The 27216-nt window shown below is 46.1% G+C and overlaps 1 protein-coding gene across 1 annotated transcript in view; it reads right to left on the bottom strand.

The window, feature by feature from the left end:
• The window catches only part of GCH1 (GTP cyclohydrolase 1), a 31360-nt gene extending 10821 nt beyond the window's left edge, over positions 1–20539 (bottom strand). The window contains exons 1-2 of the mRNA XM_007062699.4: positions 19805–20539; positions 2063–2172 (exon numbers count right to left, since the gene is read on the bottom strand). Coding sequence (XP_007062761.1) covers positions 2063–2172; positions 19805–20150 — 456 coding nt within the window. The 5' untranslated portion in view covers positions 20151–20539. The remainder of the gene's footprint in view (positions 1–2062; positions 2173–19804) is intronic.
• Positions 20540–27216: the final 6677 nt, after the last annotated feature.

Below are 27216 nucleotides of genomic sequence, written 5' to 3'. Positions count from 1 at the left end.
GTGTTAGAATGGCTTACACACTAACATGCAGAATTTAAGTCAGGTGCAACAGAGAGATTGTTTTAGCATTACTCAGCACAGAAAAGTTAAACTAAAATAAATGCAGCCTTCTTTCAATGAATTAAAAAAAAAAAATCTTTTGAAGAAAGACTATCCTTTTTCCTTTAGCTGGAAAGCTCATATGGGAAGAAGCGCTTAGTGTGCAAACTGAAATGCACTTGAAAAAAAGAATTAAGGGACAACTCTTGGGACACCGATACTGCAGAAGACCAATGAAATTAAAGCCATCCTCCATCCTGTTCAAATATGCATTTATTGTCTGAGCATTCATGTTTAATAGGTAAATAGACAATATTGAAACAGTAGAGTTCTCATTATTAAACACTGTCCTAAAAGCAGTGACAAAATTTTTCAGATTTGTGCTGAGAAAACATGTGTTCAGAGTTGTGAAAGAAGCTACCGTATTAAAGTGGATTTATAGTTAGAGCAGATTACAGATGACCCATTTGGTGTGCCATTGTAGCAAAGGATGCGTTTGCCAAGATAGAGCAGTCGGAAAGGGTCAGTGTAGGGTTATTTTGTATAATTTTGCCTGGAAGTCTGGTCTTTCAGAATCCTATTTTGCTGTACCTGTGGCTATAGGTATCATAATACCACCTAATTACCTGGCTAATTTGATCAGTCCTATCACTTTTCTGTTGGGTAATCAACCAACTGACACCTGAAAGACACGAAACATTTCAGATCAAAGTAAGAGACATGGTTTTGCAGTAGTTACTTGAAAACAAGCAATGACTTTTGTTGCCTGGAGAGAACAGCTTAACTGTGAATTTTCAGACAGAGCTACAAATACATCATTTGTTGAAGAGCATTTGCAGCATGTTTGATGTACCCAACAGGAGAATGGCTAGTCTAACAATCCTTAGAAGCACACCAAGTCATTTAGCTAATCTTCTGTGACAATCAAGGTCCAGACACCCCAAGGGGAGAGAACATAGCAAAAGGACTGGTTCGGTGTTTGGGATTTCTCCAACCCACACAGGCTAAACTTCTAGATGTAAAAATAATTTACAGAATGCCCGAGAATAATGAGAAAGACGCACATACATCCTACACAGTAACCAAAGTATAGGCAAATAGAAAGCCAGAACAGAAAGGAGACTCTTACTTTCCAGAATTAAATACCAGCAATATAGCAGAGTGGGGGGAGGAGACAAGAATGAGATGGCACCCTCTAGGAGACATACATAACTGGGCTTCTCTGCAGGTATTTTATTTTACAAGAAAATATATTTGGGAACACAAATGGCATGGATAGAATTTTACAGGCTATGGGAACACCTGCATCTCTACAGCTCAAGTGTGCTTCATGGGGAGACACTGCAGTGCAGATGCTCCATCCTCTGGTACTTCTGGGGCTGACATGGGCATCAAATGTAGCAGCACAGAGACCAAGATCTTTAGACAGAAGGCCTCAGTTTTGAAGTGTCCAACTTGAGACCTTTTAAAAGAGGCCTGATTTTCAAAGGGTGGGTGCTCAGCACTGTCTGGAATTGAGGCCCCGTTAGGCTGTCACAGTTTGGGCATCTAAAATCACTAGTCACTCTTGGAAATCTAGGCCCGACTATTCATTTAAAAGAGCACACTAATCCAAGGTTTGCACAGTCTGCAGCGGTAACCGTGACGAAAATGCACCAGCTGGCTTTTCAAATTGTTACTGTAATCTGTTACGGATCAAAGCCGATGTCTGAGGTGCATTGGTTTAATATCAAGATGTCTGCCCTGAAGGCTTGCTGCTGCTTCATGAAGAGCTTCGATACAAAACGTCAGAAACTATTAGACTGATAAAGGTTGAGCACTATATGCTAGGGTCTTAAATCATATAAAACTTGCATAAAGGTGATCTTTAGAATTTGTATTTTGAAGATTGCTATGATTCTAGATAGTAAGTGGCTGCATATAGTTACAGCTTAAAAAAAAAAAGACAGTTACTAGAAACACACATGAATGAGAGATTTAAATTATAGTTTACACTGCAGTATCTGTTTTGTGAGGTAGTTACCTTTCCAACGAATGGAACCAGGTGATGTTCACACAATGAGAACATGTCTATGTCCTTTACAATTACCATCTCATCATGATCTTCATCAAATATGGCATCATTCAGGACATCTGGAATTAAATGTTTGCAGATTATATATAAATTATTCACAACATGCAAAACATGGGGAATTCTAGGTTTTCTGACCCCTTTCACCAGGAACACCTTAGCCAAACAAGCTCTTGGCAATTCTTAAGACTATGGAATGTAGGCCCTGAATTGCATCCATTAAGCAGAGACTAAGGATCCAGTTTGATTGGTACAGGGTCACTTGTCCTATAACTGCAACAGTGCAATGTCAGACTTCACAGACACAATTTGTCTTTAATAAGAGTCATTAATGATAAACTAATTTGTTCAGAGGACAAAACACATCCACTGGTTGGTGGGAATGAGAAAAGAAACCTAGAACGTAAAGAATAGGGTATGTGTACATGGCAGTTGGAGGTGTGACTGTAGCATGTGTAGACGTCACAAGCTAGCTTTGATCTAGCGAACTCCAACAACAGCATGGAAGTTGTGGCAACGCAGGCTGTACAAGCCCACCCCGGACCCTAGGTAGGTATCCAAGCCTGCGCTGCCATGGCTTCACTGCTGTTGTTATTTGAGTTAGATCAAAGCTAGCTTGGGTATGTCTACATATGTTGCAGTCATACCTCCGATGGGTGTGTTGACATATTGTATGTCTATTACAATCAATACTGAAGAAGGCACAGTTCTAAGGATCCTCTCATGTTGCATAGGCTCCTGCATGCACCACTTTGTGAGGTCAAACTGGTCTAGGGTTCAGAGGAGAGGCAAAGGGTCTCCATACGCTTGAAAAGTATCACCAAAGAGGGCAAGGTGAGGAGAAAGGCAATTAAACACACCAAGGCATCTTCTAGGTCAGTTTTCACAGTCTGACAAGATACTTCCTCCTTCCCAAGTTTCATCATGTGCCCTGCAACAGAGTTAGGCCTCTATAAAGGCAGCAGCTGGTTAGAATGTCCCGAGCTCGTTCTCAGTGCCTTAGCAAGATCAGTACTGGGTTTATAGTTCTATAAGAAACTGACAGTCTTGCCTATCTGGCTTCTTATGCTCTCCCAGAAGATTTATTGCATGGGGCAGAGCCAACAGGCTTACAGATGGATACCCCAACTTAGCTGCACATCCCACCCCCAAAGATAAGGGTTGTTATTTTTTTTTTTTTAAATGGGGAAATCCAAGCAGGTGGCGGGAAGACAAATACTTGGCTCTTCTAGTTCCAAATGGGCACCGTTTGAATGCTATGCCTGGTGACTTTGCTGTTTGCAGTGGAGAGTGGTGCCCTGAGTCTCAGTCTACTTCTGGTTTAAGTAATCTCATGCCAACTCCCCAGGTTGTTCCCAGGAGCGTGCCCTGCTACATAGGGTCATGCAGGGCACTGCTGTTTCTAGGAGTGTTCTGAAAAGCCAGAGTGTTTGGAGACATTAAACGGCTGCTAAGAAAAGGCCCCGAGGTAAGAGTCAGACAGCGCCTTTCAATCAGGAGCGAAGCAGAGCTCAGTGAAGTGAATTCCAGAGGCAGTAATTTGTTCTGCTCGTGCCAGGGAGAACTTTGCCAGACACTCCAGCAGCAACCTCCAGCTTTTAAATAAGAAGAGGGCTAAGCTAACAATTAAATGGGATATATGGCCAGTATAATGGCAATAACTCATCTAATTGCTAACACGCACACCATTTGTGGGCCTCCATGCAGGTTAACACTGAGCATTTAGTAGAGCCCCATGTAACTTCTAGACCATACCATAAAAAGAGCAAGTCTAATAGAAGAACAAAAAGGTGTCCAGTGACCGTTGTACTTCATTAAAAGCTTTGCTTTCGTATTCAAGTGACTCAGTGGTTAATGTACAAATTCAACAATCGTGCCTGCTGCATTTGCTTTTATGCCTTCCTTGGACACTCATATCCCAACAGCTGCCATCTGTTGCCAATAACATATTGCCATCACAGATTGTTTTAATTTCCTGCATGCTATCAGCGGTACACAGGTAACCCTGGAAACCAGCATTTGCGATATTCTGCTGTTTCTCTGTGTTCATTATCAAGAATGGCTAGTGACCTGGAAAGCAGTGAGCTGGAACTTTAGAAAGTCACATATCCAGGGGCATGGTATAAACAGAGCGGGGGGGGCACAGAACAAGCTGGGGACCATTTTTACAGTGGCACTTCTGCTTCTCTACAATCTTTCTAAGCCATGTCCCCTTCCCATAGTCACTCCGGCAGCGGAGAGGGAGGAAAGATGGTAGGGAGTGTGGGGGGCACACTTCCTAAGGATAGGGGTTTCCCCACTAGAGGTGACAGCAGCAGGAGCAGGTGATGGAAAGACAGCAAAGCTGAGAAGGGACAGTGCTCAGATCCCAGCAGCAGGGGCGGTCGGGGTGACATTGCTCAGGTGTGCAATCCTGTGCTCAGAGAAGTGGCCATGCAGCATGTGCCAGGAAATATAATTTAGGACACTGCTCCATAAAGTACCGGCAGGCCCACTCTACTTGCCAGCTGGAGAAGTTTGCTATCTGGCACATTCCCGAGACTGGCCTACTCAGCAAACACCCAGTGACCCTAATCCCAGCAGTGCGCTCTCTAGAGGTCAACTGAACGGGTTTGGTCCCACTGCAGATACCACAACATGAATACGTGGCTAGTCTAGGGAACAGAGTGAGTGATAGGACAGAAGACAGGATACAGCGCCCACGAGGAGTGAGGGAAGCTCTCCACACCTATGGAGATGGGGAGGAGGCGTGTGGAAGAGGAGGGGCCCATCGACCCATTTACTTTCCCCATTTCTTTCTGCACCAAAATCATATTCCTTGTCCACCCCTTCAAGGCGCTACACAGCTCCACTGCAGCCCTTGGCGGCTCTCCTTCTAAATGCCCTAGGCTCTGTTTATGCTTTGATGAGTCCTGTGCTCGGAGCCAACTAGGGGATTGAGCAGCATGGCTCCTATTCATGTCAATGGCCCTCAAATGGCTCCATCCCCACCTTTGTCTTCGCCTACCAAAGCCTTCATGCCTTCCTCGCTTTGCTCCCTGTTTCCGACAACCTCCCTCCGCTAGCAAGTCAAGCATCTGCCCTCCCCTCCTGTATACCCATCCTCTGCCTTCAGACGCTTCTTCCCAGTAGCCTTGCAGAGCGCCTCCACCCCATGCGGCCTCCTGCTGCACCAAAGCAGAACACAGAATGAATCCACCCCCCACCTCTGTCTGTCCTTTGTTGCACGTGTCTAATTTACACTAAGCACCTCATGGGAGAGCCGGTGTGGTTTTGCTGACAGGTAAAGCGCCATGCACTCTTACTCCTGCCCTTGCTCGGGGTATACCAAGCATCAGAGGGCTAAAGGGAAAGGTGCTGGAATACTGCAAGTGGACAATATCCAGTGTCAAAGCAGGTTAACGGGTAGCAAGGAGGGAAGGGGGAGGAGACGATGGAATGGCAACAAGGTCTCTAGAGCATCATGTGTCCGGAGGTTCTATGAAGAACACAACTTACAACAAACAGCAAAATTTACAGAGCTCATCACTGCACGGGACGTGGTATATAAAACCTAAACGTGATAGGTGACTTGTGTCACTAGAGCCAACGCTGCCTTCAGTAGAACTCACGCTTCCCTCCTAAGAGTGTTGCTGAGAGTAACAGAGAGGGCTCAGCAAAAAGATCCCAGAGCAGGTCTGTGATTGCACCAAGCATTATGGACACCCTGCCCGATGGCTATTAGTGAAGAACCTGGCAGCTGCTGTTCACAATAGGTGGGCAGTGATGTTAGAGACAGGTTTACAAACAAACAAAGCTGTTGCACAGTCAAGCGAAAGGCTTCGAATGGTTGAGAATTCGGTATGTTCTTGCTCTGAATGCATCTGGTGTCAGGCCCCACGCACAGCCCTAATATGATAGGCTAGATAAAAAGTCCCCACGGTCAGAAGAAATTGACATTTACAGAATGGACCTTTACAGGATTCCATCGAAGCAGCTCAATGCATTTACCAGGGAGATTGCAAGGCTAAGTTACACTGTGAAGGAGACTAGTGTTATCCTGATTTTACAGGTGGAAAAAGAGAGAAGGTTAAGTGACCTGCCCGTGGTCACACAGAGAGGGTGTTGCAGAGACAGGAATGGAACACACGTCTCTTGAACCCAGTCCAGTGTCCTGGCCATGAGACCTTCCTCCCTCAAAAGCTTTCAGGGATTAAAGGCTAGTGCCATGCAGCCTGTATGTATGCAGTGCCCTGAAGTGTGCAGTTGGAAGCCAGGCCTCAAATGGTACATCTACGTTACCAGTAGATATTGTGGCTGGCCCGGGCTAGCTGACTCAGGCTCTTGGGGATTGGGCTAAGAGGCTGGTTAATTGTGGTGTAGAAGTTCAGCTCTGGCTGCAGCCCAGGCTCTAGGACCCTGCATAGCAGGAAGGTCGCAGAGCTAGCGCAAGGCACTTACACAGCCCCTTAGCCTGAGGCCTGCGAGCCAGAGTCAGTTGGCACAGGCTAGCAGTGAGTTTTTAACTGCAGTGTAGACATACTGTAAGAGTTTACACTCCAAAGTAGACAATATCCAGACAAAAGCGGAGTTGGGGGTGCTCCACAAGACTTTGCCCCTTTGCTTTTCACTCATGTGGATCTTGTCTTATTGCTGATCCTGCACCTAAAAAAAAAAAATTGTTGGATATTAGTAGCAAGACGGAGGCCCAGAACAACTCACCCAGGGCAATTTCTACTACTTTGATCACTGCAGGTCACCCCTTTTCAGCCCATGTGAATTCCAAAAGGGATGTATCAATTTAGCCTTTCCAGCAACCCCATCAGCATTGCCAGAGCAAGTGCCACAAGCAGAAGAGACAGCGCGAATGAGATGTGGGGTAGTGCATATCCAAAAGGCACCTAACTGAAAGAGAGAGTCTCTCCAAGGCAGCCCTACCCTGCTGAGATGAGTTCTTCCTACTCATACTTTGAAAAATAACTTCTTCTTCAATGAACAGTAAGAAGTCTGGCTTTCCTCTGAAGGTTGACTTCTACTGAGAACAATCCAGATTTGTAAAACTGACTTCTGGCAAGAAGCAGTGTTGCGCGCCTCACTCCAGCACCAAGCTGCAGTGACTCAGGTGAATTGCTGTTGCTCAAGGAGGACTGAATTGGGTTACATAAAGTGACTTGACCCCACGGCCAAAACCAGCCAAGCCTTTTGAGTAGTTGATTTACAGCAGTACCAACGGGCAGCAGGCACTGTACAGACAGTCCCTGTCTCAACGTACCTACACTCTAAAGAGACAGGACAGATGCACACGTAACCCACACATCTTCTGGGTGTGGTGTTCTGTCCCCTCTAGTGGCACCGAGATCACTTAGAGATTAATGAGTCTGCTCTACGGCCTTGGCTAAGAGCCATGTGGCTTTTAGCTCATGCAGTAAAGACTCACCCCTTGTTCTGACTTGTTCTTGGAAGACCATCATAGCCGTTTTAGTCAGTTGCATCTTTCTGTACTACTAGAAGAGCTACTGTAGTTTTATCCTGACTGTTCTAATGGGGGTGGGGGAAAGGAAAAGGGAGGGGAAGGGAAGATAGATTAGCCCTTTAATAAAAAAAAAAAAAAAGGTAGGGCTAGACAAATTAGCCCCAACTACTAAACTACATTTATTCTCCATGTTTACTAGTGAACAAAAAGCCACACAAATTTAACGTAAGTACATGAGTTGCATCTGAAGCATTCGGCATACTAGAGCCCTCAATGGCCCAGAACATGGGGTTAATTTCACACAAGCGCTACTGTTGTTGTATAACAGTTTCTCTAGTGCACTGTGTCCAACAGGCACGCAGATTACGGCTCCTTGTTCTCTGCAGCATGCATTTCTTTGTAATTGAAAGGAAAGCTCTTCTCCGCCTCAACTGGAGTTCGCCACTCCTGCAACATCACTTTAGCTACTCACCCCCCACCAATAGTACATGCCCCCCGCATTATGCACCTTTTCTAGTAGCAGATGGGAGAAGAGAGGTATTCCTCATGGTCTGTGAAGATCTAAAGAACACTACTTGTCCTCTACATTTTTGCACATTTGGGCTCAGCTGCAAAATGGGTATGTTTGCATGCTACTTCAAAACAGCATGTCCTACAAGGCAGAGAGATCCACAAATGAAAGGGAAACTGCATGCTCTTAAGGGTAACTCAGAGAAAAGCTAGTTGAGTTGAATGCACAAGCCCTTTCCAAACATATTGTATTAATACGGCAGCTACACTTCAGATCAAACACAGATGCCTTCCTGGGGGGCGGGGGAAGCGGGCGGCTAAGTAAACGAGAGAAGTAAAGTTAGAGGTAATCTTTTAAGTATCCCAGCAACAATTTCTCCTCTGACCCAGAATTAAGATACTGCTGTGGAGACTTTGATGCGTCGTAAAACTAACAGCTGGCATCCATTAAGAAGCAGCTCTCAGCAGAATTGAAATAAAACCTTTATCTACAGTATAGCAGCGGATGAAAGCAAAATGAGAATCAGATGAAAACAAGGAACAAGAGACCTTTTCGGGATTTTGCGTCAGAGGAAAGAGGACCTGTTGCTATAGAAACTATTTGCATGGCTTTCATGTGACACAGGAAAGCAAAAATCACCTCTGGCAACCAAGGGGCAGACTCTGCATCTCCTGACAGCCGGCTGGATAGGTCAAGAGAATGAAAGATGACAGCACTATACAGAATAGCATCTTGATGCATCCTGTCAGTTTCACAAACACTTTTGACACTTACATTTGCTTCCTTTGACAATGCATCACAATAGTGGAAACATGAAAAGTTCATTGGCTTAAATCAGAGTGAAAACAGCCTCTTTAAAAGCAGCTGATATTCAAGTTTCAAAGAGGTCCTTTCATTTTAACGAGCATTTTTAGTATAGGGAGGGAATTATTTGCTAAGCCATGGAGCTTTTAGGATATTCGAAGAATTGCATTTTGAATGGGCAGATTACCAATAAACGTTAAGCAACAGTTAGCCTCTGGCTGCAGCACATTCAACTTGCCGCTCTGCAACAGAGGTATAATTTTTACTCTGTTCAAGGCTGGGTAGTTGTTTCCTTTCTCAAGGAATCAGTGCCAAGTGAGTAACATGTTAAGTTAAAAGTTAAGCGAAAAGAGAAGTAGGTTTGTTCTAAAACAGACTGAGAAGGCAAGAACCACACACAGAAGAGTCCAGTAGTCTGTAACAGGTGTCCTCAGATTCAGACAAGCATCTTTAATCTAGTCAGTTTAACATGTTCCAGGGCAAGTAGGATAGAACAGGACAATCAATCTCTCCTGTGGGTGACTGGTTCAAAGACAGCTGAGGCTTCACCTTCAGTCATAGGAACTGGACTGAGGAGGGTGTCCACATCCAACTGACGCTGTTCAAGGAATCTCAGAGGCCAAGGAGCGCATGTGAACTACCTTCATCCAAAGAGGTGTGGTCTGTACAGGTCAAGATTAAGGCACCTTGGCAGAACTGTGGGGGGTAAGATTTGATTGTGTTCACTGATGAGGAATGATAGACTTAAAAAAAAAAAAAACCCAAAAGAATGCACACAAGATATGGCCACACGCTACAGCTGTACTGGCATGGGTAGAAACACCAGCCGTATTGATTTGAAACTAATGTAATTTCAGAATGCTTCTAAAACCCTAAATTGCTATTGGAAAGCAAAAAATAAATCCAAGGTTGAAATCTTCATTCTATCCAGGTATTAGTGTTAGGAAATGATTGCAGTTAAGGAAAATATTATTGATGGGCAAGGCATGAAAATTATGGTGGCCTTTAATATCAAAAGAGTAAGATACACGATGTCAGAATTCTGATATATTTTTTACTGAATCAGAGTGAACAGTAATAATTCTCAGCCATAAACGGAGAGTTTATTGTGTTGTGGCATTTTAATGGCTTAAGTTTTCAGAAGGAAGGGATTCTGGAGGATGCAGAGTTTCAAGAAAACTTTATTAAAGAAAGAGGCTCCAAATTAAAGGAAGCATGGGCTGAAAACACTGCTGCTTAAATAGACAACAGAACTAAAAAGGAAGCAATACAAGGATTAAATAGGCATCAAATCCACGTTGTTCCCCTCACATATATTCCTGCCGAGTTGAAACTAAAGGAAGAAATCTTACCTACAGGGTTCTTATAAAAGTTTGTCTGTCATCACCATCTCTCATAAGGACTAGAATTGTGTGCTCAACCCCAGATGGAATTAATTGTTTCAGAAACAAGGGCTAACCCCTCAGTTAGCAAAAGCAAAGCTTGAAGAATAATTTGATACCTATTTGATATATCAAATAGGCAAAAAAAAAAAAAAAAGAGAAGAAAGTCAAAATCAGTTAAATAACATTACTGCGTGTCATTGGAACAGATTCATTTGGTTTCCTATCAATGTATTCTGCATACACCATGAGATTGGAGTCTATTCATATGAAAGATCACAGTTATTACAGATTCTCAGATGTAACTAAGATTTCAAAATTCTTAAATTGGTCTTTTACTGATACATTTATTAATATGAGGGAAAGCAGGATTATGTAGAGCCTCATTAAAATGTATCAAGATTTCAATAAAGGTTTTCATAACGTTACCATAATATCATGGGAACCATTAAACATTGAACTAGAGATGGAAGGTAGAGAAGTTTGAAACAATGGACTAGAAAGGCAGCATAAGAGCGAACAAGTCTTTAATAAGGAGGATCCTCAAACAGATAAAGAGGTTAAAAAAATTAAGTTAATATCTAAAACCCAAAGAAGTTTTGCCAAACAAGTGTAATCTGAGGGCATTAATAGTGAGAAAAAAGTGGTTAACAAGCCTGGAGACTTAGCGCAATAGTCCAGGGGGGAGGAAAGTTGATCCTATTATGTAACCATGCACAACAAAGAAAGCGTCCCCGCAAGAAAAGTTAATTGATATTACTGGCTTTCATAACAAACCACATGCACTGCTGGAAATGTACTGTTTTTGAAAACAGTGTAGGTCTGTGTAAAAACCAGCCTTTGAAAACTTGTGTTATTTGATCCATCTAGCCAGTACATTACAAATGATGTTTAATTCGGAACAGATTTTTTGTGGACTAAGATCTAGCAATACACCTTTTGTCTCCAATAACAGAAACAGAATGGAGTAACCGACCATCTTTTACAAAAGGGTGGTTTGGCTGATCAAACAGTCTGTTTGTTTAAGCTTCAGATTCTCTATTTTTACATTGTGATGTTTAGCAAGGACACTCCTCAGCAAACCAACTGAGCTTCAGGAACTTATGAATTTATCCCCACCACTGTCACCAGTTAAAATACCAAATCCACAGACAAAAGATGAGGAAAATAGCAGTAAGGTGGTATTTATTCAGTACTCTCCATCCGAAAGCCCAAGAAATCTAAGCCGTACACAATTTGACAGAAGTTAGTCTATTGGTACTGGGCATAACGTCAGATGTTACTGGTTTTGCCTTAAAATGAGAGATCTATAGTACAGGGTCACTGAGCAATTAGGGTTCAATGAAAACAAAAGTCACAGGTGTAACAGTCTGAACCAAAACAAATGTCGAGGAAAGTAGGGCTACTGAACAATTGCATCTAAAAATATGTGCAACTGTATGTCATGAGGTTGTTTTTTTAAAATTCAAATAAAGATTCTTCATTTAATACCTCTGAGGCAGCACAGAGTAAGTTAACACATTGTCTTTAGCAGAAAGACTAACTGAATGCACCACCATATTTTAGAGCTGTTCTGTTCAACAAAAGGTGTGCGTGACTAGCACCATTTTACAGTAGTTGCAGCCCTTAATGAACATGTTGTTTTATTTAAAGTGCTTCAGTATTCAAATGTAAACAAGTTATTTTCCTTCTGCAAATGCCTGGTATTTATTCATGCCAATGCTTGGTTTTTGCTGTGGGATTGCTGGGCAAGCACCAACTAGTTACACCTCATCTTTTTAAATCAGCTTTGTTGAAGTTCACCATTTCAGAATACTCATCCTTCCGTTTAAATTAGCAAAAGTTATTTCAGCAAATCTGAAGACTCAGAATTCTAGTTAGAAGTTAATGTTAGCTTGCCATAGGATATTTCCACTTATTCTTGTTCATTTATTGTGTGCTTTTTCTTAAGTTTGCACTGTTATATACTTGTTAATGTTTGATAGTTTAACAGCCTTACAGACATCAGCCTCCACGAAAGTTTAAGTAATAAAAGGAGTCCCCCTCTTCTCCCACAACACAAAAGGGAACTTTTGACAGGTAGTCTGAAGCAGATCTACAAACACTGAATTAAGGACAACCAGCTACTGACAGACTACCCACCTTTACTTTTATTTATGGAAAATCTAATTAAATGTACAATTTTCTAGATTAAGTTTACTCCAAGAACCATTTAGTAGACAAACAGACCCTCCCTCTGATTATGTCTTGTGAGAAATGTTATTTAATGAATTAAATTTAAGACAGGATTTTAAAAATCCAGTTTCTATCTGACTTTGTTTAAAAAATGTTTTTCTACAGATGGCCATTTCACTTCAGATAAGAATGCGGATATTTTTATATTTGCTTTTCATTGATTTTATATCATTGGGAAGAAGTCAGAGATAAGATAGGAGCTCATTTCTATAATTCTAGAACAAGCTAATACAGATCAGCTGTATAGAATCATTTACTCCAAAGCAAGGGCCAATGCATAAACTAGAATCAATATTAGATGCTTGTTATAATTGTTGTTCTTGTTGTGCTAACTAAAGTACAATAATATATAACTGCAGAACATCAATACCAAATACAAGCACAAGTGAAGTAGGCCAGGACAAACCACTAGAGTCATTATTACCAAAGTAGCCATGGAAGTATACAGTGGTAGTCTCAAAGGTAACCTATAATGAGGCAAACAAGTTGACCTCTACCCTGTTTTTCTCTTTTATGATTTACAGAGGCTTGTATTTGGCAAACTGTGTTTACACACTTTTTTCTCCTCCCTACATTGTCACAAATCCATGTCTTGTCTCCCCACACAGGCAGACTATGAAAAAAATAGTTAGGTTTAACGTATCACTGGTATCAAGGAAGTGAAACTTGGTTACTTGAGGGGAGGTAATTGTGACGCTGACAGACCAGGTGCCAGCTCTTGCCAAGGCTGTCGGCATCAGCCGAAACCAGACCAGCTCACCTGTATGGTAGCATTGTCCACAGTAGGTATTAGAGTTATAAGAATGTGTTTAGCGTTTAGACTGCATGGAATGCTTGTAAAATTGTTACATGCATAACTGTTACTTGTAATGTCTGTATCCCAGCTATAAGGTGACATGGAAGCTCGATAACTGTAAAAATGCTTGCTCTGCATCTGTGAACGTAGGGCAGGTCTGCACTTAAAATGCTGCACCGATGCAGCTGCGTCGCTGTAGCGCTTTCGAGAAGATGCTCCTATGCCAACAGGAGAGCGTCTCTCGTCAACGTAGTTAATCCACCTCCCCGAGAGGCAGTAGCTATGTTGACAGGAGAAGTTCTCCCATTGACAAAGCTCTGTCTACGCAGCGGGTTAGGTTGGTATAACTTTTTCACCCCCTCCCCCGAGTAACGTAGTTATACCGATATAAGTCTGTAGTGTAGACCTGGCCCCACTCAGGAGGAATGGTCCACCACCCATTGAGGGCTATCAAAACTAAATGGGCCATTGTGGAACATCACAGTACAAAGGCTCGGTTAATGGCCCTCTCACATCCATGAAGGTGGTACCTGCAAGAAAGCCTGTCCTGTTGGCTTGAATGCTGGAAGAAGGGGATAACACAAGGACACAGGAAAATTTTCTCTCTGTCTTTGCTATTTGAAATCTCATAGGGCTGGAGCTAGGAAACAGCAGCAGAGATCCCCAGGCTCAGCCTGGGTTAGCCCTAAAAGACATTTCGTGCGGACAGGTTACTACAGCTCTGTCACTTTTTAAAACCATAGAGACAGTAACTCATTTGTAGATATATGCTTACCTGCTTTAACCTGTCAATAACTCATTTCTTTTTCCTAGTTAATAAATCTTTAGTCAGTTTACTATAGGATTGGATACAAGCTTCGTCTTTGGTGTGAGGTATGAGGTACAAATTGAACTGGAGTATGTGACTGTTCTCTTGGGACTGGAAGCATCTTGAATCTTTTGCGATCTTTGGTGTATGACAGGGTAGTCAATAGGCAGACTGCAGGCCAAATCTGGACCACCAGATGCTTTTGAATGGACCGTGAAATCTTTTTATTTACTTATTATCATCATTATTGTTACTATTTTTGTATTATTTTCTCTGGAGTCTGGACTTGACCAAGAAATTTGGACCTTGACAAAAAAAAGAATTGATTACCATTGGTGTATGGCAACCAACTATCACTAAGTCCAGCTTGCCGTGGTGGCCAGATAGACTGGAGTGCCCAAAGGGACTGTCTGTGACTCCATGGTGAGACTGACAGGAGTTCACATTTGTTACTGGGTCGGTGAAATCTAATTCTAGAACACACAGCAAGTTTGGGGTCTCTGCCCTGCGTCTTGACAGTTTGCCCTGAGGTTTACACTCAAGGTCATGAACCACTCCAGACAGCTTGACAGTTTTATCCAAGTGGTTCCAAATTTTTTTAAAATTATTTTTAATAGTTGCTAAAACCAAAAAAAAAATTGAAAGAAAGTTCTTTGCTAAAAAAAGCTTTTCAGTTAAGGTTAAAAATCTCCCATTCGAGTCTTGAATCACTGAAGTCTGACAACAAAGACAAGAAGATTAAATGTTTCTGCTCTTTCAAGAAGGTGAATAAGTTTCCAGGCAGAAAAATACTTAAGGCCTTTCAGGTCTTTCTCACACACCCTAAAGAAACAGAATAGGGCAAAACCACAGTAGTTTTTTCTCCTTTGTGGGCCAATCTTTGAAAATACTAATGGTAGATGACTCTGTACAATCCAAATACATTAAAACATGAGCTTTGGAAAACGCCAGTCATACACAAAGTCGTATGACCTTGCATTCACAGCTCTCCTGCTTTCTCCTTTCTGATTTCACCAGGTGAGATGGAGGTGGCTGCAGGGCAGGTAAGGAGATTCAGAGGTATAGCCAATAGCTAGCCAGAAAACTCTGGATTTTGCCCACCTCTTTCAGCCAATTCAGAATTCAAGACTAATATATAGCATTCAGAATCAAAGAGACAAAATAACATGATCCCCCATTTTCTTTCTAGACAGAGTTAAGCTGAACATTTTATACATTGGCACATGTTTTATACTATGTACGTCTCCTGACCTTACAGTCTCTATACGATCTTCACTAAGTTTGATATCTGAGTTTATTGAACATCAGAATTTTCTCTGGGATCTTTACAGCAAACTAAAGACTAATTTCTTTAGAAATAAGCTATCACACATCCCATTGTATAACTAGAAATACAGACTCAGATCTAGGATTTTAAGACCCTGTTGTCATATTGCATACACTTGGACTATTTGTAGTTATTTGAATTCCTTCCTCGGATTTGGCTCTCTGCAGCCACAGAAGCTTGACAAGATGTATCGGCACTCTGTGTCTTACAGCTGGGACTAGATGCCCCAACAAGATCAAAGCTCCATTGTGCTAGGAGCTGTACAAAAATAGTAAGAAACAGTCCCTGCCCTGAAGTGTTTAGATATAAATAGTTTTGTGGGTTTTTTTTTAACTATAGCACCTTTCTTATTATAACTGCATTTAAGGATCTACATTACGGAGGTTAAAGCAGCGTCAGCTCCCAAGTCTAGTCTTCTCAGCACCTGCACATTTTGCCAGGTAACCACAGGTTTCACCCCCAGCCACAACAGTTTCCTCTCCAACCTAGCCAATGGGGGGCAGGGGGAGAGAAGGACTGTCTGCTTTCAACTGGAGAATGAGAGGGGTTGTTCTTTGGGGGAGAGAGGATGGGGGAGGGGAAGAGGAGTGGAGCAACTGGAAAATGATGATGCTTCCCCTTATGATGGCGGGAGGGGGAAAATGAGCACCATATTCGCACTGCAGCCTCATTTCGCCTTTGAAAAATAGTCCAAAAAATAAAGCCACAAATAGCCACATCACAAGTCTGGTTATTGTGCAGAAGCTTCTGCAAGATATTTTGACCCAGTTCTGCCCTCCTGTCCATGAACACATCTTCAGAGCATGGAGGACACTCCTTATGTGAGAGGCTGCCAGAAAATTGTCCCAACGGGGTCTTCCATGAAGTTTTTTTTTTTTCCTGCCATCCTCCAAAGCTCCGTGCCACCCGCTCTATGACTGATCTCCAAAGGGGGATGGTTGGGTCACACATGAGAAAGTTTCCACATCAGAATAAGTCGTATTTTGTTTTTTTAAAAATTGTCAGTGGCAAGTAACTAAATAGTTGACATGCCTTGCTGCAATGCAGCCTCCCCCGGTCCCTCTCTGACACCACACTGGGGAGTGAAGTGCTGTGACCTAACGGCCTAATGCGGTGCTCCCTAGTGAGATGGGGGATGGGGTCAGCCCATTCAGAGTCCTAACAGAATCCACCAGGGAGAGGGTGGCATAGCAGGGATGAAGTGCTATTGAATGAGCTAGAAATTAGGTCAGTTCCCATGGATGTTGCCCACAGGAGTGGGGTTTAGACACTGGCACAGAGAAGAGACAGCTGGCTACCATGGGACATCTCAGTTGACTTTACATGGTGGTCCCAGGCTGATGGCCTGTAGCCAGACAAATGAGAACCATCTACCAGGCAGCAAGCAGGGTGATAAGAGGAAAATTAGGAGTTGACTGGGAGCTCTGAAGTGGACTGCAGACACCTCCAGGTTTATCTTTCCATACCTTGCTGCTTGTAATAAACTAGCTCTTTTTGAGCTGCCTTTGAGTTACAGCCAGGTGAGTACCCATATCTGTACACCTCTCTCGGGGACCCAGCATTCAGCACCAGCATGCAGATAAGTTTTCATTTGCAACAGAGTTTTACTCTTTTTTTTTTCCTCATTTTTTAATTATTGATGTGGGACTTTCACACTTTCCATTCATAAAATCTCAAGATTTTCTGCCTAGGCAGTGTTCTTACAGAATAAGAAACAAACCAAGACTGCCAGGAAAGTTACACACATATAGTTACAATCTATATATATGCTCAGCTAACTCTTTGACCCCCTCATCAAGGAGGAGTGGGGGGGAACAATGTGTAAGTCTGTGGGTGTAAAGCCAGGTTTGAAAAATGTAGCAGATACCTACAAGCAGAAGGACTAAATGCACTAGTGAAAGGCAAGGGTGAAATGTTCTACTAGTGAAGTCCAAGGGCAATAGCCTAATGAGATGTGCAGTCCCAGATGCCACACATGGCTGTCGGCAAGGGGAGGGTGCTGTTACTGAACGTTTGGGGTGCCTCCATTTTCACATAATTATCTGGGTGCAATTACTGTAAGATTCACGTGCCTCTAGCTACAGGAAGGGAGGAGATGGCTTTTGTCCCTTCTCCCCATCAAAGCAGCAATGGAGTTGGTACGAGAGAAGATTGGCGCAAACCTTCCTCTTTCTCCTCCAGTCTCTTTTTTTGGTTTCTCCTCCCTTGCAAAGAATACCAGTACCTGCTGCCTCTGCTGTGGCTCAGCTTTTCCATTCAGCAACAGCATGCCATTGGCACAGCTCCTGACTGTGTCACTGACACCATAAGGGTTTGGATAGCAGCCATAAAACTGACCATGATCTTGTTAGTTTCACAATGCTGCTGCTTGACAATGCTATGAACAAAAGTAGGCAGTGGAGCTGTAGACCATAGAAGACAACTGCATTGGCTTATATTTGGTCTTTTGCAATCACAAGGCTTTTTAAAAAGTTGATGCTTGAATCCAATAGAAATTGCTAATCTACCATGTACTCAATTGAGACTGGGGAGCAGCAGTGAGATTTTCAAACCCTGGTACTATGATTTGTGTTAAAGTAGCATTTAGAGTCCCCATTCAGGTTAAGACCCTATTGTGCTAGACCAGTGGTCCCCAACCTTTCTGTGGGGAAGCGTCACCGCCGAAATGCTGCCAAAAAGCGGCAAAGCTGCTCGGCGGCATTTCGGCGGGCGGTTCTCCGGTGGCCGTGCTCCGCGGTGGCATTTCAGCAGGCGGTGTCCTGCGGGCGCATACAACTGCCCCGGCAGGCGTCACTGTGCCCGCGGGCACCACGTTGGGGACCCCTGTGCTAGACACTGGACAGGCATTGTAAAATCTGTCTCTAACCAGAGAGTTTAGACGGCAGGGCAGGGGCTCAATATCCTTCTTGCTTTGCCCAGTCAGCACTATTTGAGTTTAAAGTTGACACCTGGAAAATTTAGCTGCAAGTAGTTTGCAAGGTTAGGGACTAAGAAAAGGAGAAACATTGAGAAAGCAGGTTTCAGAGTCGCAGCCGTGTTAGTCTGTATCCGCAAAAAGAACAGGAGTACTTGTGGCACCTTAGAGACTAACAAATTTATTAGAGCATAAGCTTTCGTGGGCTACACTGTTTCTCACCTACACCCTGGATAAGTCTATATAAAGTAGCACTAAACTGACAATATTATGGTGGAGCAGTCATGAGACAACAGTTAAATTACATCAGAGATTTTAGTTTATAAACTGTTTAAGGAAAACAAGATCATGGAGGCTTATATTAAATTTGCTTACTCTGGCTTGCTTATCACCTCAAATCTGATGAGCAAGCCTCAAAATCTACACAAGTCTCAGACAACTAGGCCAACGGGGTTAAAAAAGTGCACAAGCTTTCAAAAAGAAAAAACCCCACACTGCACGATGCAGTGGAAACTGGCAATATCTGGGAGTAAGCAGACAACACTGTCAGATGTGTTCAGTGCATGCTTGCAACTCTGGTCAATATACTCCAGTCAAATCAGGGTAGGCACTGCCTTCTCTACCTACCCTGAAGTCTCCTGGCATCAGGAGATCCTTATGACATTTCCCCCCCCCCCCCCCAATTGAGGCACACCTGATAAGAGGAAGTAGACATTTTTAAAAGCAGGAACATGCAGGAAATCAGAGGATCAATGACACACTTTTTTCCCCTAGGAGTTTCCCCACTCTGTCTAGTTAAACTGGCAGCTGTTTGAGTCAGCAGGAAGTAGAGTTTTTGTTTGAAGGCTACTGCAGTGATGTGTTTCAAGAATTTTCCCTCAGTGATTTATTGAGCACAGGTCTGCTCCACTATTGCAAGGAGCTGATATTTCACCCAACTTTAATCAAAAGTAAACCTTGGAGTTGGGTGGCGGGGAGGAGGCGGAACCATCCTATTTGCATCATGCATGACACACTGAGGGCAACTTTCCTGTATTTCCTCATCTCTACACAGGGTCAGGAGTCCTGAATGCGTTACTCTAGTAGCTGGATTGCTTTAGGTGGTGTGCAATGTTTACAATAAGGAAAGTTTTCTGGATTTAACACAAGTTTTACTCTTTCTGCTTTTTTCAGGGGCACTATTTTGCCCTAGCCTCTAGGAATAGCCCTGTATTGTCCACTTCATCTCTAGCCCTCCTGCTGCTCTCCTGTTGCTGGAGTAGAGCCCTGCACCCTCCAACTTCAATATCTCAGCAGGCCTCCTGATAGTGGAGACATCCTGCACCCATAGGGGCCTCACAAATGACAGATGTCCTGGTTTGGGGGATACCTGCACCCCTCTCCCACAGTGATGACAGGGGCACCTCTGCACCCTATGCACCTCCTATTCCTGAGATGGGATGCGGGTCCCCTATGCACCCCATACCTGAGATGGTCTCCTGGTAGCCCTTGGTGAAGAACTGCATGGCAGTGGCTGCCCTCCAAGGGGTCCTGAGCAGCCCCTGCCGCTCGGGGTCCTCGCCCAGCGAGCGCAGGATGGTGGTGTAGGCGGCGGCCAGGGTGGGCAGGTTCATCTCATTATCCTCCTCGCTGCGGGTCCTCTCCTCCTTCCAGCTGTCCAGGCACTGCGCGCTGGTGCCCTGCGCGTAGCGGGGCTTCTCCAGGGGCCGGCTCGGAGCCGGCGGCGGCTTCTCCTCCGGCAGCGCGTACCCATTGCAGCTCACCGTCCGCGGCGGCTGCTCCAGCAGCGCCCCCAGCTTCCCCTTCTCCATCGGCCCAAGGACTCGGTCCGTGCGCCCGGGACTTGGGGGGCGGGTCGGGCTGGGAAGGAGAGAATCACGCTACCCTCGGGGGACGGGGCCCGGACAGTGCCCGGCGCTGGGGGAGTCCGTGCGCCCCGGCGGGGAAGGGGTGCCCCGCGCCCAGGAGTGCCGGGTCTCCGTGCGCCCGGCCCGGGGAGAGGGCTGGGAGTCCGTGCGCTCCACACAAAACCGGGGTGACCTGCGAGCTCCGCGTCCAGGGCTCTCGGCTCGCACTTCCCGGCACTGTCCCCCTCTTTATAGCGCGCCGGGCTCCCGTCGCGGGGCCCGCGCCGCTCCCATTGGGCGCCCGGGCCCGTGCGTCACGCAGCCCGGCCGCCTATAAGAGGATCACGGCCCGCGGGGTAAAGGAGACGGAAGCAGCGGCTGCCCAACAGGTTCCCTGCCCCGCCCCAGGCGCTGGGGGAGGGGAGTGGCCGGGTCGGGTCCCGCTGTCCCCAGGCTCCCCACCCGTGGTGTAGCTCTGCGGGGGGCGCCTCATGCCTCAGAAGCCGATGCCCTAGTGCGCCCCAAGCCAGGGGCCTTATCCGTCCAGGCTGGCTCTGGATCCTGCTGCTCATTTCAGCTGCAGGGGCTGGGTCCTGGGCAATCGATTCGGGGAAACTGCTGAAGCCCGTGGTCAGCAGCGTGCGACCAAGGCCAGGGTTCAGTTAATGGAAGGAGGAGTACCTGTTGCACCTTAGAGACTAACATGTTTATTTGGGCATAAGTTTTTGTGGGCTATCGTGGTTAGTCTCTAAAGTGCCACAAGGAGGACTCTAATTTTTGCTGATCCAGACTAACACAGCTACCGCTCTGAAACCTGTACCGTTAATGCTGAGCTCCAGGAACGATCTCTCCCTTCCCTGCAAATTGCTCAGAATACTATGCAAATATACAGTAAAGCATTTCCGTTTGTTGCGCCATCCCTGGTAAGAACAAACATATTCACACTACGAGGACTTGGCTTTATATTAGGGTTGCTTCCTTGACTACAGATCCCACCCACACAGTGACTAAAGAGCAAAGATCTAGGCAGCAAACCATTCAACATCCCTAGGGACGCTCCACTCATCAATTCTCCTACCTAGCTCCCTTCAGCCTTAACTGATCCAGTGTGTGCACTTACTGTACTAGGGAGCTGGCATGGCTTTCATGAGTTACATTGGACATAGCTGTGAGTGTGGTTTGGTATTGTGTGTGTAAGCAGTGTCAGGATGAGCTCCACCCTGACATCTGGTGGTGAGGTGTGGCAAGTTGTGGAAAAGAACTTCAGGGGCCGATCTCATTTGGATAGGCACACCCACCCAGCCTAGTATGAGGCCATAGTTGCCCAAATGGTCACTTTGGCTGCTGTGGGATCCCCAGTGTCTCTGTTATTGGGGCAGGAAGAATAAATTGTTATTACCCTGATTATGGGAACTGTGCTTGGAACTGTACTTGGCCTTTTGTTATGATGGAGGGACTCACCATCAACTAAGGAGCACTCGCTAGGCAAGGGTCATGGGTTCCAAAACTCTCTGAATTGAGAGAGCCTGGGGACAAATATTAATACTTGGTGGCATGGGCCCCTGGGTGAGGGCTTGTCCCTTGCAACGTTAGGCAATGGCAACGAAGAGTTTGGGCGAAACCCGGAAGGCATGGGTGCGTTGGAGGTAGAAAGCCAGTGCATGTTGGATGTCGAGAGAGTGCAGTGTTATGTCCCTGTGGGAGGTCTGGGGTTTGGGATAGAAGACTGGGAGGCGGATGCACTGGATGAGGTGGAATGCAGACACCACCTTAGGAATGAATTTGGGGTGCAGGTATAAGGAGACCTTGTCCTTGTGGAAGATGGAGTGGAGGGGTCAGCCATCATGGCTGCCAGTTTGCTAATTCATCGTGCCGATGTGATGGCCACCAAGAAGATCATGTTCATTGAAAAATGGGAGAGAGCACGCATGGCGAGGGGTTCAACATGCTAATTGCACTTCCTCCTCTCTCCACTGTGGCATATCAGAGCTAATTTTGATTCTATTAGGAGTCTAGTTACAGGCTGCTGAGCTCACTTTGGGCTAATGGTGCACCAGCACTGAGGCTCCCCTACTACAAGCTGAATTCACTAAAGAGCTGAACTGACTAAAAGCTGAAATCACTGAGCATTGTGTTAAGTAGTGGGGTAGCCTGAAGATATATTGTAGAGCAGTTTGTGGGATGGCTGGAGTGCCTTGTGGACAGGCTGGTGGAGCTGTTCATAGGACGGTGGGAGCTGCCTGTGGGACATGGAGCAGAGCAGTTCGTGGACCGGCTGGTGGAGCAGCGGAACGGAGCCGAGCGAAGCAGTTCGTGGGGCGGCTGGCGGAGCAAAGGCCTATGGAGCTGTGGGGCGGTCAGCTTCAGATCATGTAAGGTGCCCCTTACCTCTCTTCTCCCCCCCCCCCCATCGCCACCCAGGTTGGGAGGTAAAGCTCTGCAGATAAACTTTTGAACTCTGGGGCTGCCCTGACCAGGGACAGAGACTTTTGGGTCATTGGACTTTTGGGACTTTGGGTGATTTGGGGTTGCTGGACTCAAGAACCAAAGGGAAAGGACACGCCCCAATTTGCTTGGGGTGGTTTTTTTTTTTTGCTCATGGGTTGTGTTACGAATCCTGTTGGTGGTGTTTCCCCAACATAATGCCACATTGTTTCTCTCTGTTATTAAAAGGCTTTTGCTACACTCAGACTATGTGCTTGTGAGAGGGGAAGTATTGCCTCTTAGAGGCGCCCAGCGGGGGGTGGTATATATTTGTCCCAGGTCACTGGACGGGGGCTCGAGCCAGTTTGCATTGTGTTATTGGAATGAATCCCTAGATATTGAACCCGGCCCTTGTTGCTGCCAACTCTGACGGGCAGAAGGGTTACATGTGTGTAACCCTTCTGCCCATCAGAGTTGGCAGCAACAAGGGCCAGGTTCAGTGTCTAGGGGTTCCATTCCAACACCACAATGCAAAACCGGCTCGAGCTCCCACCCAGTGACCTGGGACAAATATATACCACTCCCGCTGGGCACCTCTAAGAGGCAATACTTCCCCTCTTGCAAGCACAGAGGCTGAGTGTAGCAAAAGCCTTTTAATAACAGAGAGAAACAACGTGGCTTTATGTTGCGGAAATACTACCAACAGGATTCATAACACAACCCCTGAGCAAAAATCCACCCTGAGCAAAAATCCACCCCGAGCAAATTGGGCCATGTCCTTTCTCTTTGGTTCTTGAGTCCAGCAACCCAAAAGTCACCCAAAGTCCCAAAAGTCTCTGTCCCTGGTCAGTGCAGCCCCAAAGTTTGAAAGTTTATCTGCAGTTTTACCTCCCAGCCTCTGTGGAAATCGGGGGGAGGGGGGAGTTAAGGGGCACCTTACATGGTCCAAAGCCAACTGCCCTGCCCCTCCATGGGGCTCCGCTCTGCTCTGCTCCACCAGCCGTCCCCACGAATTGCTCCGCTCCACCAGCTATCCCGTGAACTGCTGCAGCCGTCCCGCAAACTACTCTGCCAGCTGCTCTGCTCTACCAGCCGTTCCGCAAACTGCTCTGTTCCGCCAGCCATCCCGCGAACTGGTCCACCAGCCATCCCATGAGCCGCTCTGCAATATATCTTCACCCCCCCCCCTTAACACAGCGCTCAGTGATTTTAGCTCTTTAGTGATTTCAGCTTGTAGTAGGGGAGCCTCAGTGCTGGTGCACCACTGACCCAAAGTGAATTCAGCTCAGCAGCCTGTAACTAGACTCCTAATGGAATCAAAATTAGCTCTGATATTCCACAGTGGAGGGAGGAGAAGGTGCAATTGACATTTAGGGCCCTCACCAGGGGCCCATACCATCAAGTGTAAGTTGGCCTATCAAAGGCTGTAATCAAGTGTCTTGATGTTTTTGGTCTTTTGACCTCAAGATGAAAACCTTGTCTGTGTCTCTTGGACCTTGAAATGAAAAAATTATCTAAATTATACCTGTCCCTAACCTCTCTCAATTCACTGGGTTTTGGAACCCATGACCCTGGCCTAGCAAGTGCTTCTTAGTTGATGGCGAGTCCCTCCATCATAACAAAATGCCAAGTACAGTTCCACTGTCCTTGATTCACATAATCAGGATAACAGTTTATTCTTCCTGCCCCAATAACAGAGAAACTGGGGCTCCTACAGCAGCCAAAGTGACCATCTAGGTGGGGTGGGTGTGCCTATGCTAATAAGATCAGCCCCTGAAGTTCATTTCCAAAACCCGCCAGAACTTGCCACCAGATGTCAGGGTAGAGCTCATCCTGACTCTGCTTACACATGTAAGTGAAGTTGGGGGAGGTCAGATTGCAAGTAGTCGACACTAGGTTTCTCTGCCATGTTGAAGGAGAGTTGTGTGAATGGATGCTCTGTAGTAGTGATTGTTCACATTCGGCAGTTTTAGGAAGACATTAGTACTGAAGTCTGCATGTGTGGGCAAGGTCAAAATTTAGGGGCAGGATTAAGGCTGTGGGTTGGTTGTTCAAAGTGAAAATGTGGGCTGAATGGTCTAGTTCAGTGGTTTTCAACCTTTTTTCAGTTGCCCACCCCTAAAAAATTTCAAATGGAGGTGCAGACCCCTTTGGAAATTGGAGACATAGTTTGCGGACCCCCACTCCCCGAGATCCATGGACCACAGGCTGAAAAGAGAAGGTTACTTACCTGTAACTGGAGGTTCTTTAAGATCTGTGGTCCCTATTTAGATTCCAAACCTGGGCATGCATGCCATGCGCCGGAATGATTCATAGCAGTGTCCATTGACATGCATGTGTGTTGTCCTCGTGTCTCCAGCCGAGGCTATAAGAGGCCGTGCAGGGTGACAGTGCTCCAGTATCCCTCTTTATCGCTAAGCAGTGTAGTCCACAGCAAAGGGGATGGAGGGAGGTACTGGAATCCAAATAGGGATCACACATCTCGAAGAACTCCAGTTACAGGTAAGTAACCTCCTTCTCTTCTTCAAGTGATGGTCCCTATATGCATTCAAAATGTGGGTGAGTAGGAAGCAGTGATCAGTGTGGAGTGCAAAGACTCGCAAGAAGTCAGTCTGTAGTACGGCACTTCCTATGTCTGCATCAGCAGCTGCTGCTGGGGCAATGGCGTACTGAGAAGGGAAAGATTGGACGGAGCTCCGCATGGCTGCCCGGCAAATGTCCTCCATCTGCACCCGCATGGAGTTAGCAGTGACTCTAGGAGGTGGAGTGACAGAGAGAGTGTAGCATTTGTGAATGAAATGGGATATCCATTTGGAGATGTGCTGCGAGGAAAGGGCTTGTCCCTTGCAACGTTAGGCAATGGCAACGAAGAGTTTGGGCGAAACCCGGAAGGCATGGGTGCGTTGGAGGTAGAAAGCCAGTGCATGTTGGATGTCGAGAGAGTGCAGTGTTCTGTCCCTGTGGGAGGTCTGGGGTTTGGGATAGAAGACTGGGAGGCGGATGCACTGGATGAGGTGGAATGCAGACACCACCTTAGGAATGAATTTGGGGTGCAGGTATAAGGAGACCTTGTCCTTGTGGAAGATGGAGTGGAGGGGTCAGCCATCATGGCCGCCAGTTTGCTAATTCATCGTGCCGATGTGATGGCCACCAAGAAGATCATGTTCATTGAAAAATGGGAGAGAGCACGCATGGCGAGGGGTTCAAAGAATGGCCTGGTGGGGGCAGAGAGAGCAATATAAAGGTCCCAAGAAGGGGTAGGTGTGAGCACCAAAGGAAAGGTGTTGAGCGGAACTTTGAGGAAGCAAACGGTAGTCAGGAGTGTGACAACAGAGGTACTGTCCATCAGGGGGAGGAATGCATGAGCACCGTCAGGTGGACCCAGATGGAGTTGTGGGCAAGGCCCAACTTTCTGAGTTGCAGAAGGTAGTCTAGTAGGATAGGAATGGATATGGAGTCCAGTGAGTAATGGTGGCAGTGAGGCCAGGCAGTGAATTGTTTCCATTTCGCCTGACAGCAAGCCCTGGTGGATGACCTCCTGCTGTGCGTGAGGACATCGCATGTTGGGGTGGAACACACCCTGTCTACATGCAAGCTCCATCCAAATACCAAGCCGTGAAGTGGAGCAGGCTGAAAGGCGCCTTCGCACTCCGGGGTCCAAACCATATGCCGGGGGCTGTCTTTGGTCAAAAGCCCAGTCAAGGGGGCTGCGATCAACGTGAATCAGGGAATAGTGTGCCAATAGTAGCCAACGAGTCCCAGGAACTGGCGCACTTGATGCTTTGTGGTAGGCAGTGGGCAGGCCGCCAGGGCCTGAACCTTTCCCACAAGGTGCTTCACTTGTCCTCTCCCTTTGGTGTACCCGAGATATGTGGTCTCTTGCCATCCAATGCAGCATTTTTTTGGATTGGCCATCAACCCGGCTACCCGCAGGAACCTCAGGACCGCAGCTACCCGCTCTAGGTGGTCTTCCCAATGGCAGCTATAGACAACCACGTTATCCAGGTGTGCAGCAGTGTAGTCTCGGTGGGGTTGGAGGATGCAGTCCATCAGCTGTTGAAACGTTGCTGGTGTCCCATGGAGGCTGAAGGGCATCCGAGTAAATTGATACAGACCCTTTGGGGTGGCAAATGCGGTCTTTTCCCTGGAGGCAGGGTCGAGGGGGATCCCTTTGCTCAGACTGAGTGTGGTGAGGAAGTAGGCCTCCCCTAACCAGCCCAGCAGTTCATCTACACGGGGCATCGGATATGCATCGAATTTTGAAATGGTATTGATGTGTTGGAAGTCGATACAGAAGTGCCGTGTTCCATCAGGCTTGGGTACCAGCACTACCGGGCTGTGCCATTCGCTCTGCGATGGTTCAATGACTCCCAGGTCAAGCATAGCCTGTACTTCCTCCTCAATGACTTGCTGCATGAGGTGCGGCAAGGGCCTGGTCAGCTTCCGGATCACCACTCCGGGCTCCGTCTGAATGGTATGATGAACTAGGGTCACGTTGTCCGGTTGGACTGTGAAGGTTCGCAGGAATGCCTGCAGGAGGCACTGGGTCTGCTTACATTGCTCCTCAGTAAGTGTTTCCGAGCAGGGGTCCCGCAGGGTCCTCTGT

This window comes from Chelonia mydas, chromosome 6, assembly GCF_015237465.2.
Source record: "Chelonia mydas isolate rCheMyd1 chromosome 6, rCheMyd1.pri.v2, whole genome shotgun sequence".
Classification (NCBI taxonomy): domain Eukaryota; kingdom Metazoa; phylum Chordata; order Testudines; family Cheloniidae; genus Chelonia; species Chelonia mydas.
Note: the sequence above shows the minus strand (reverse complement) of the source record. Positions and strands in the feature narration are given on the sequence as shown.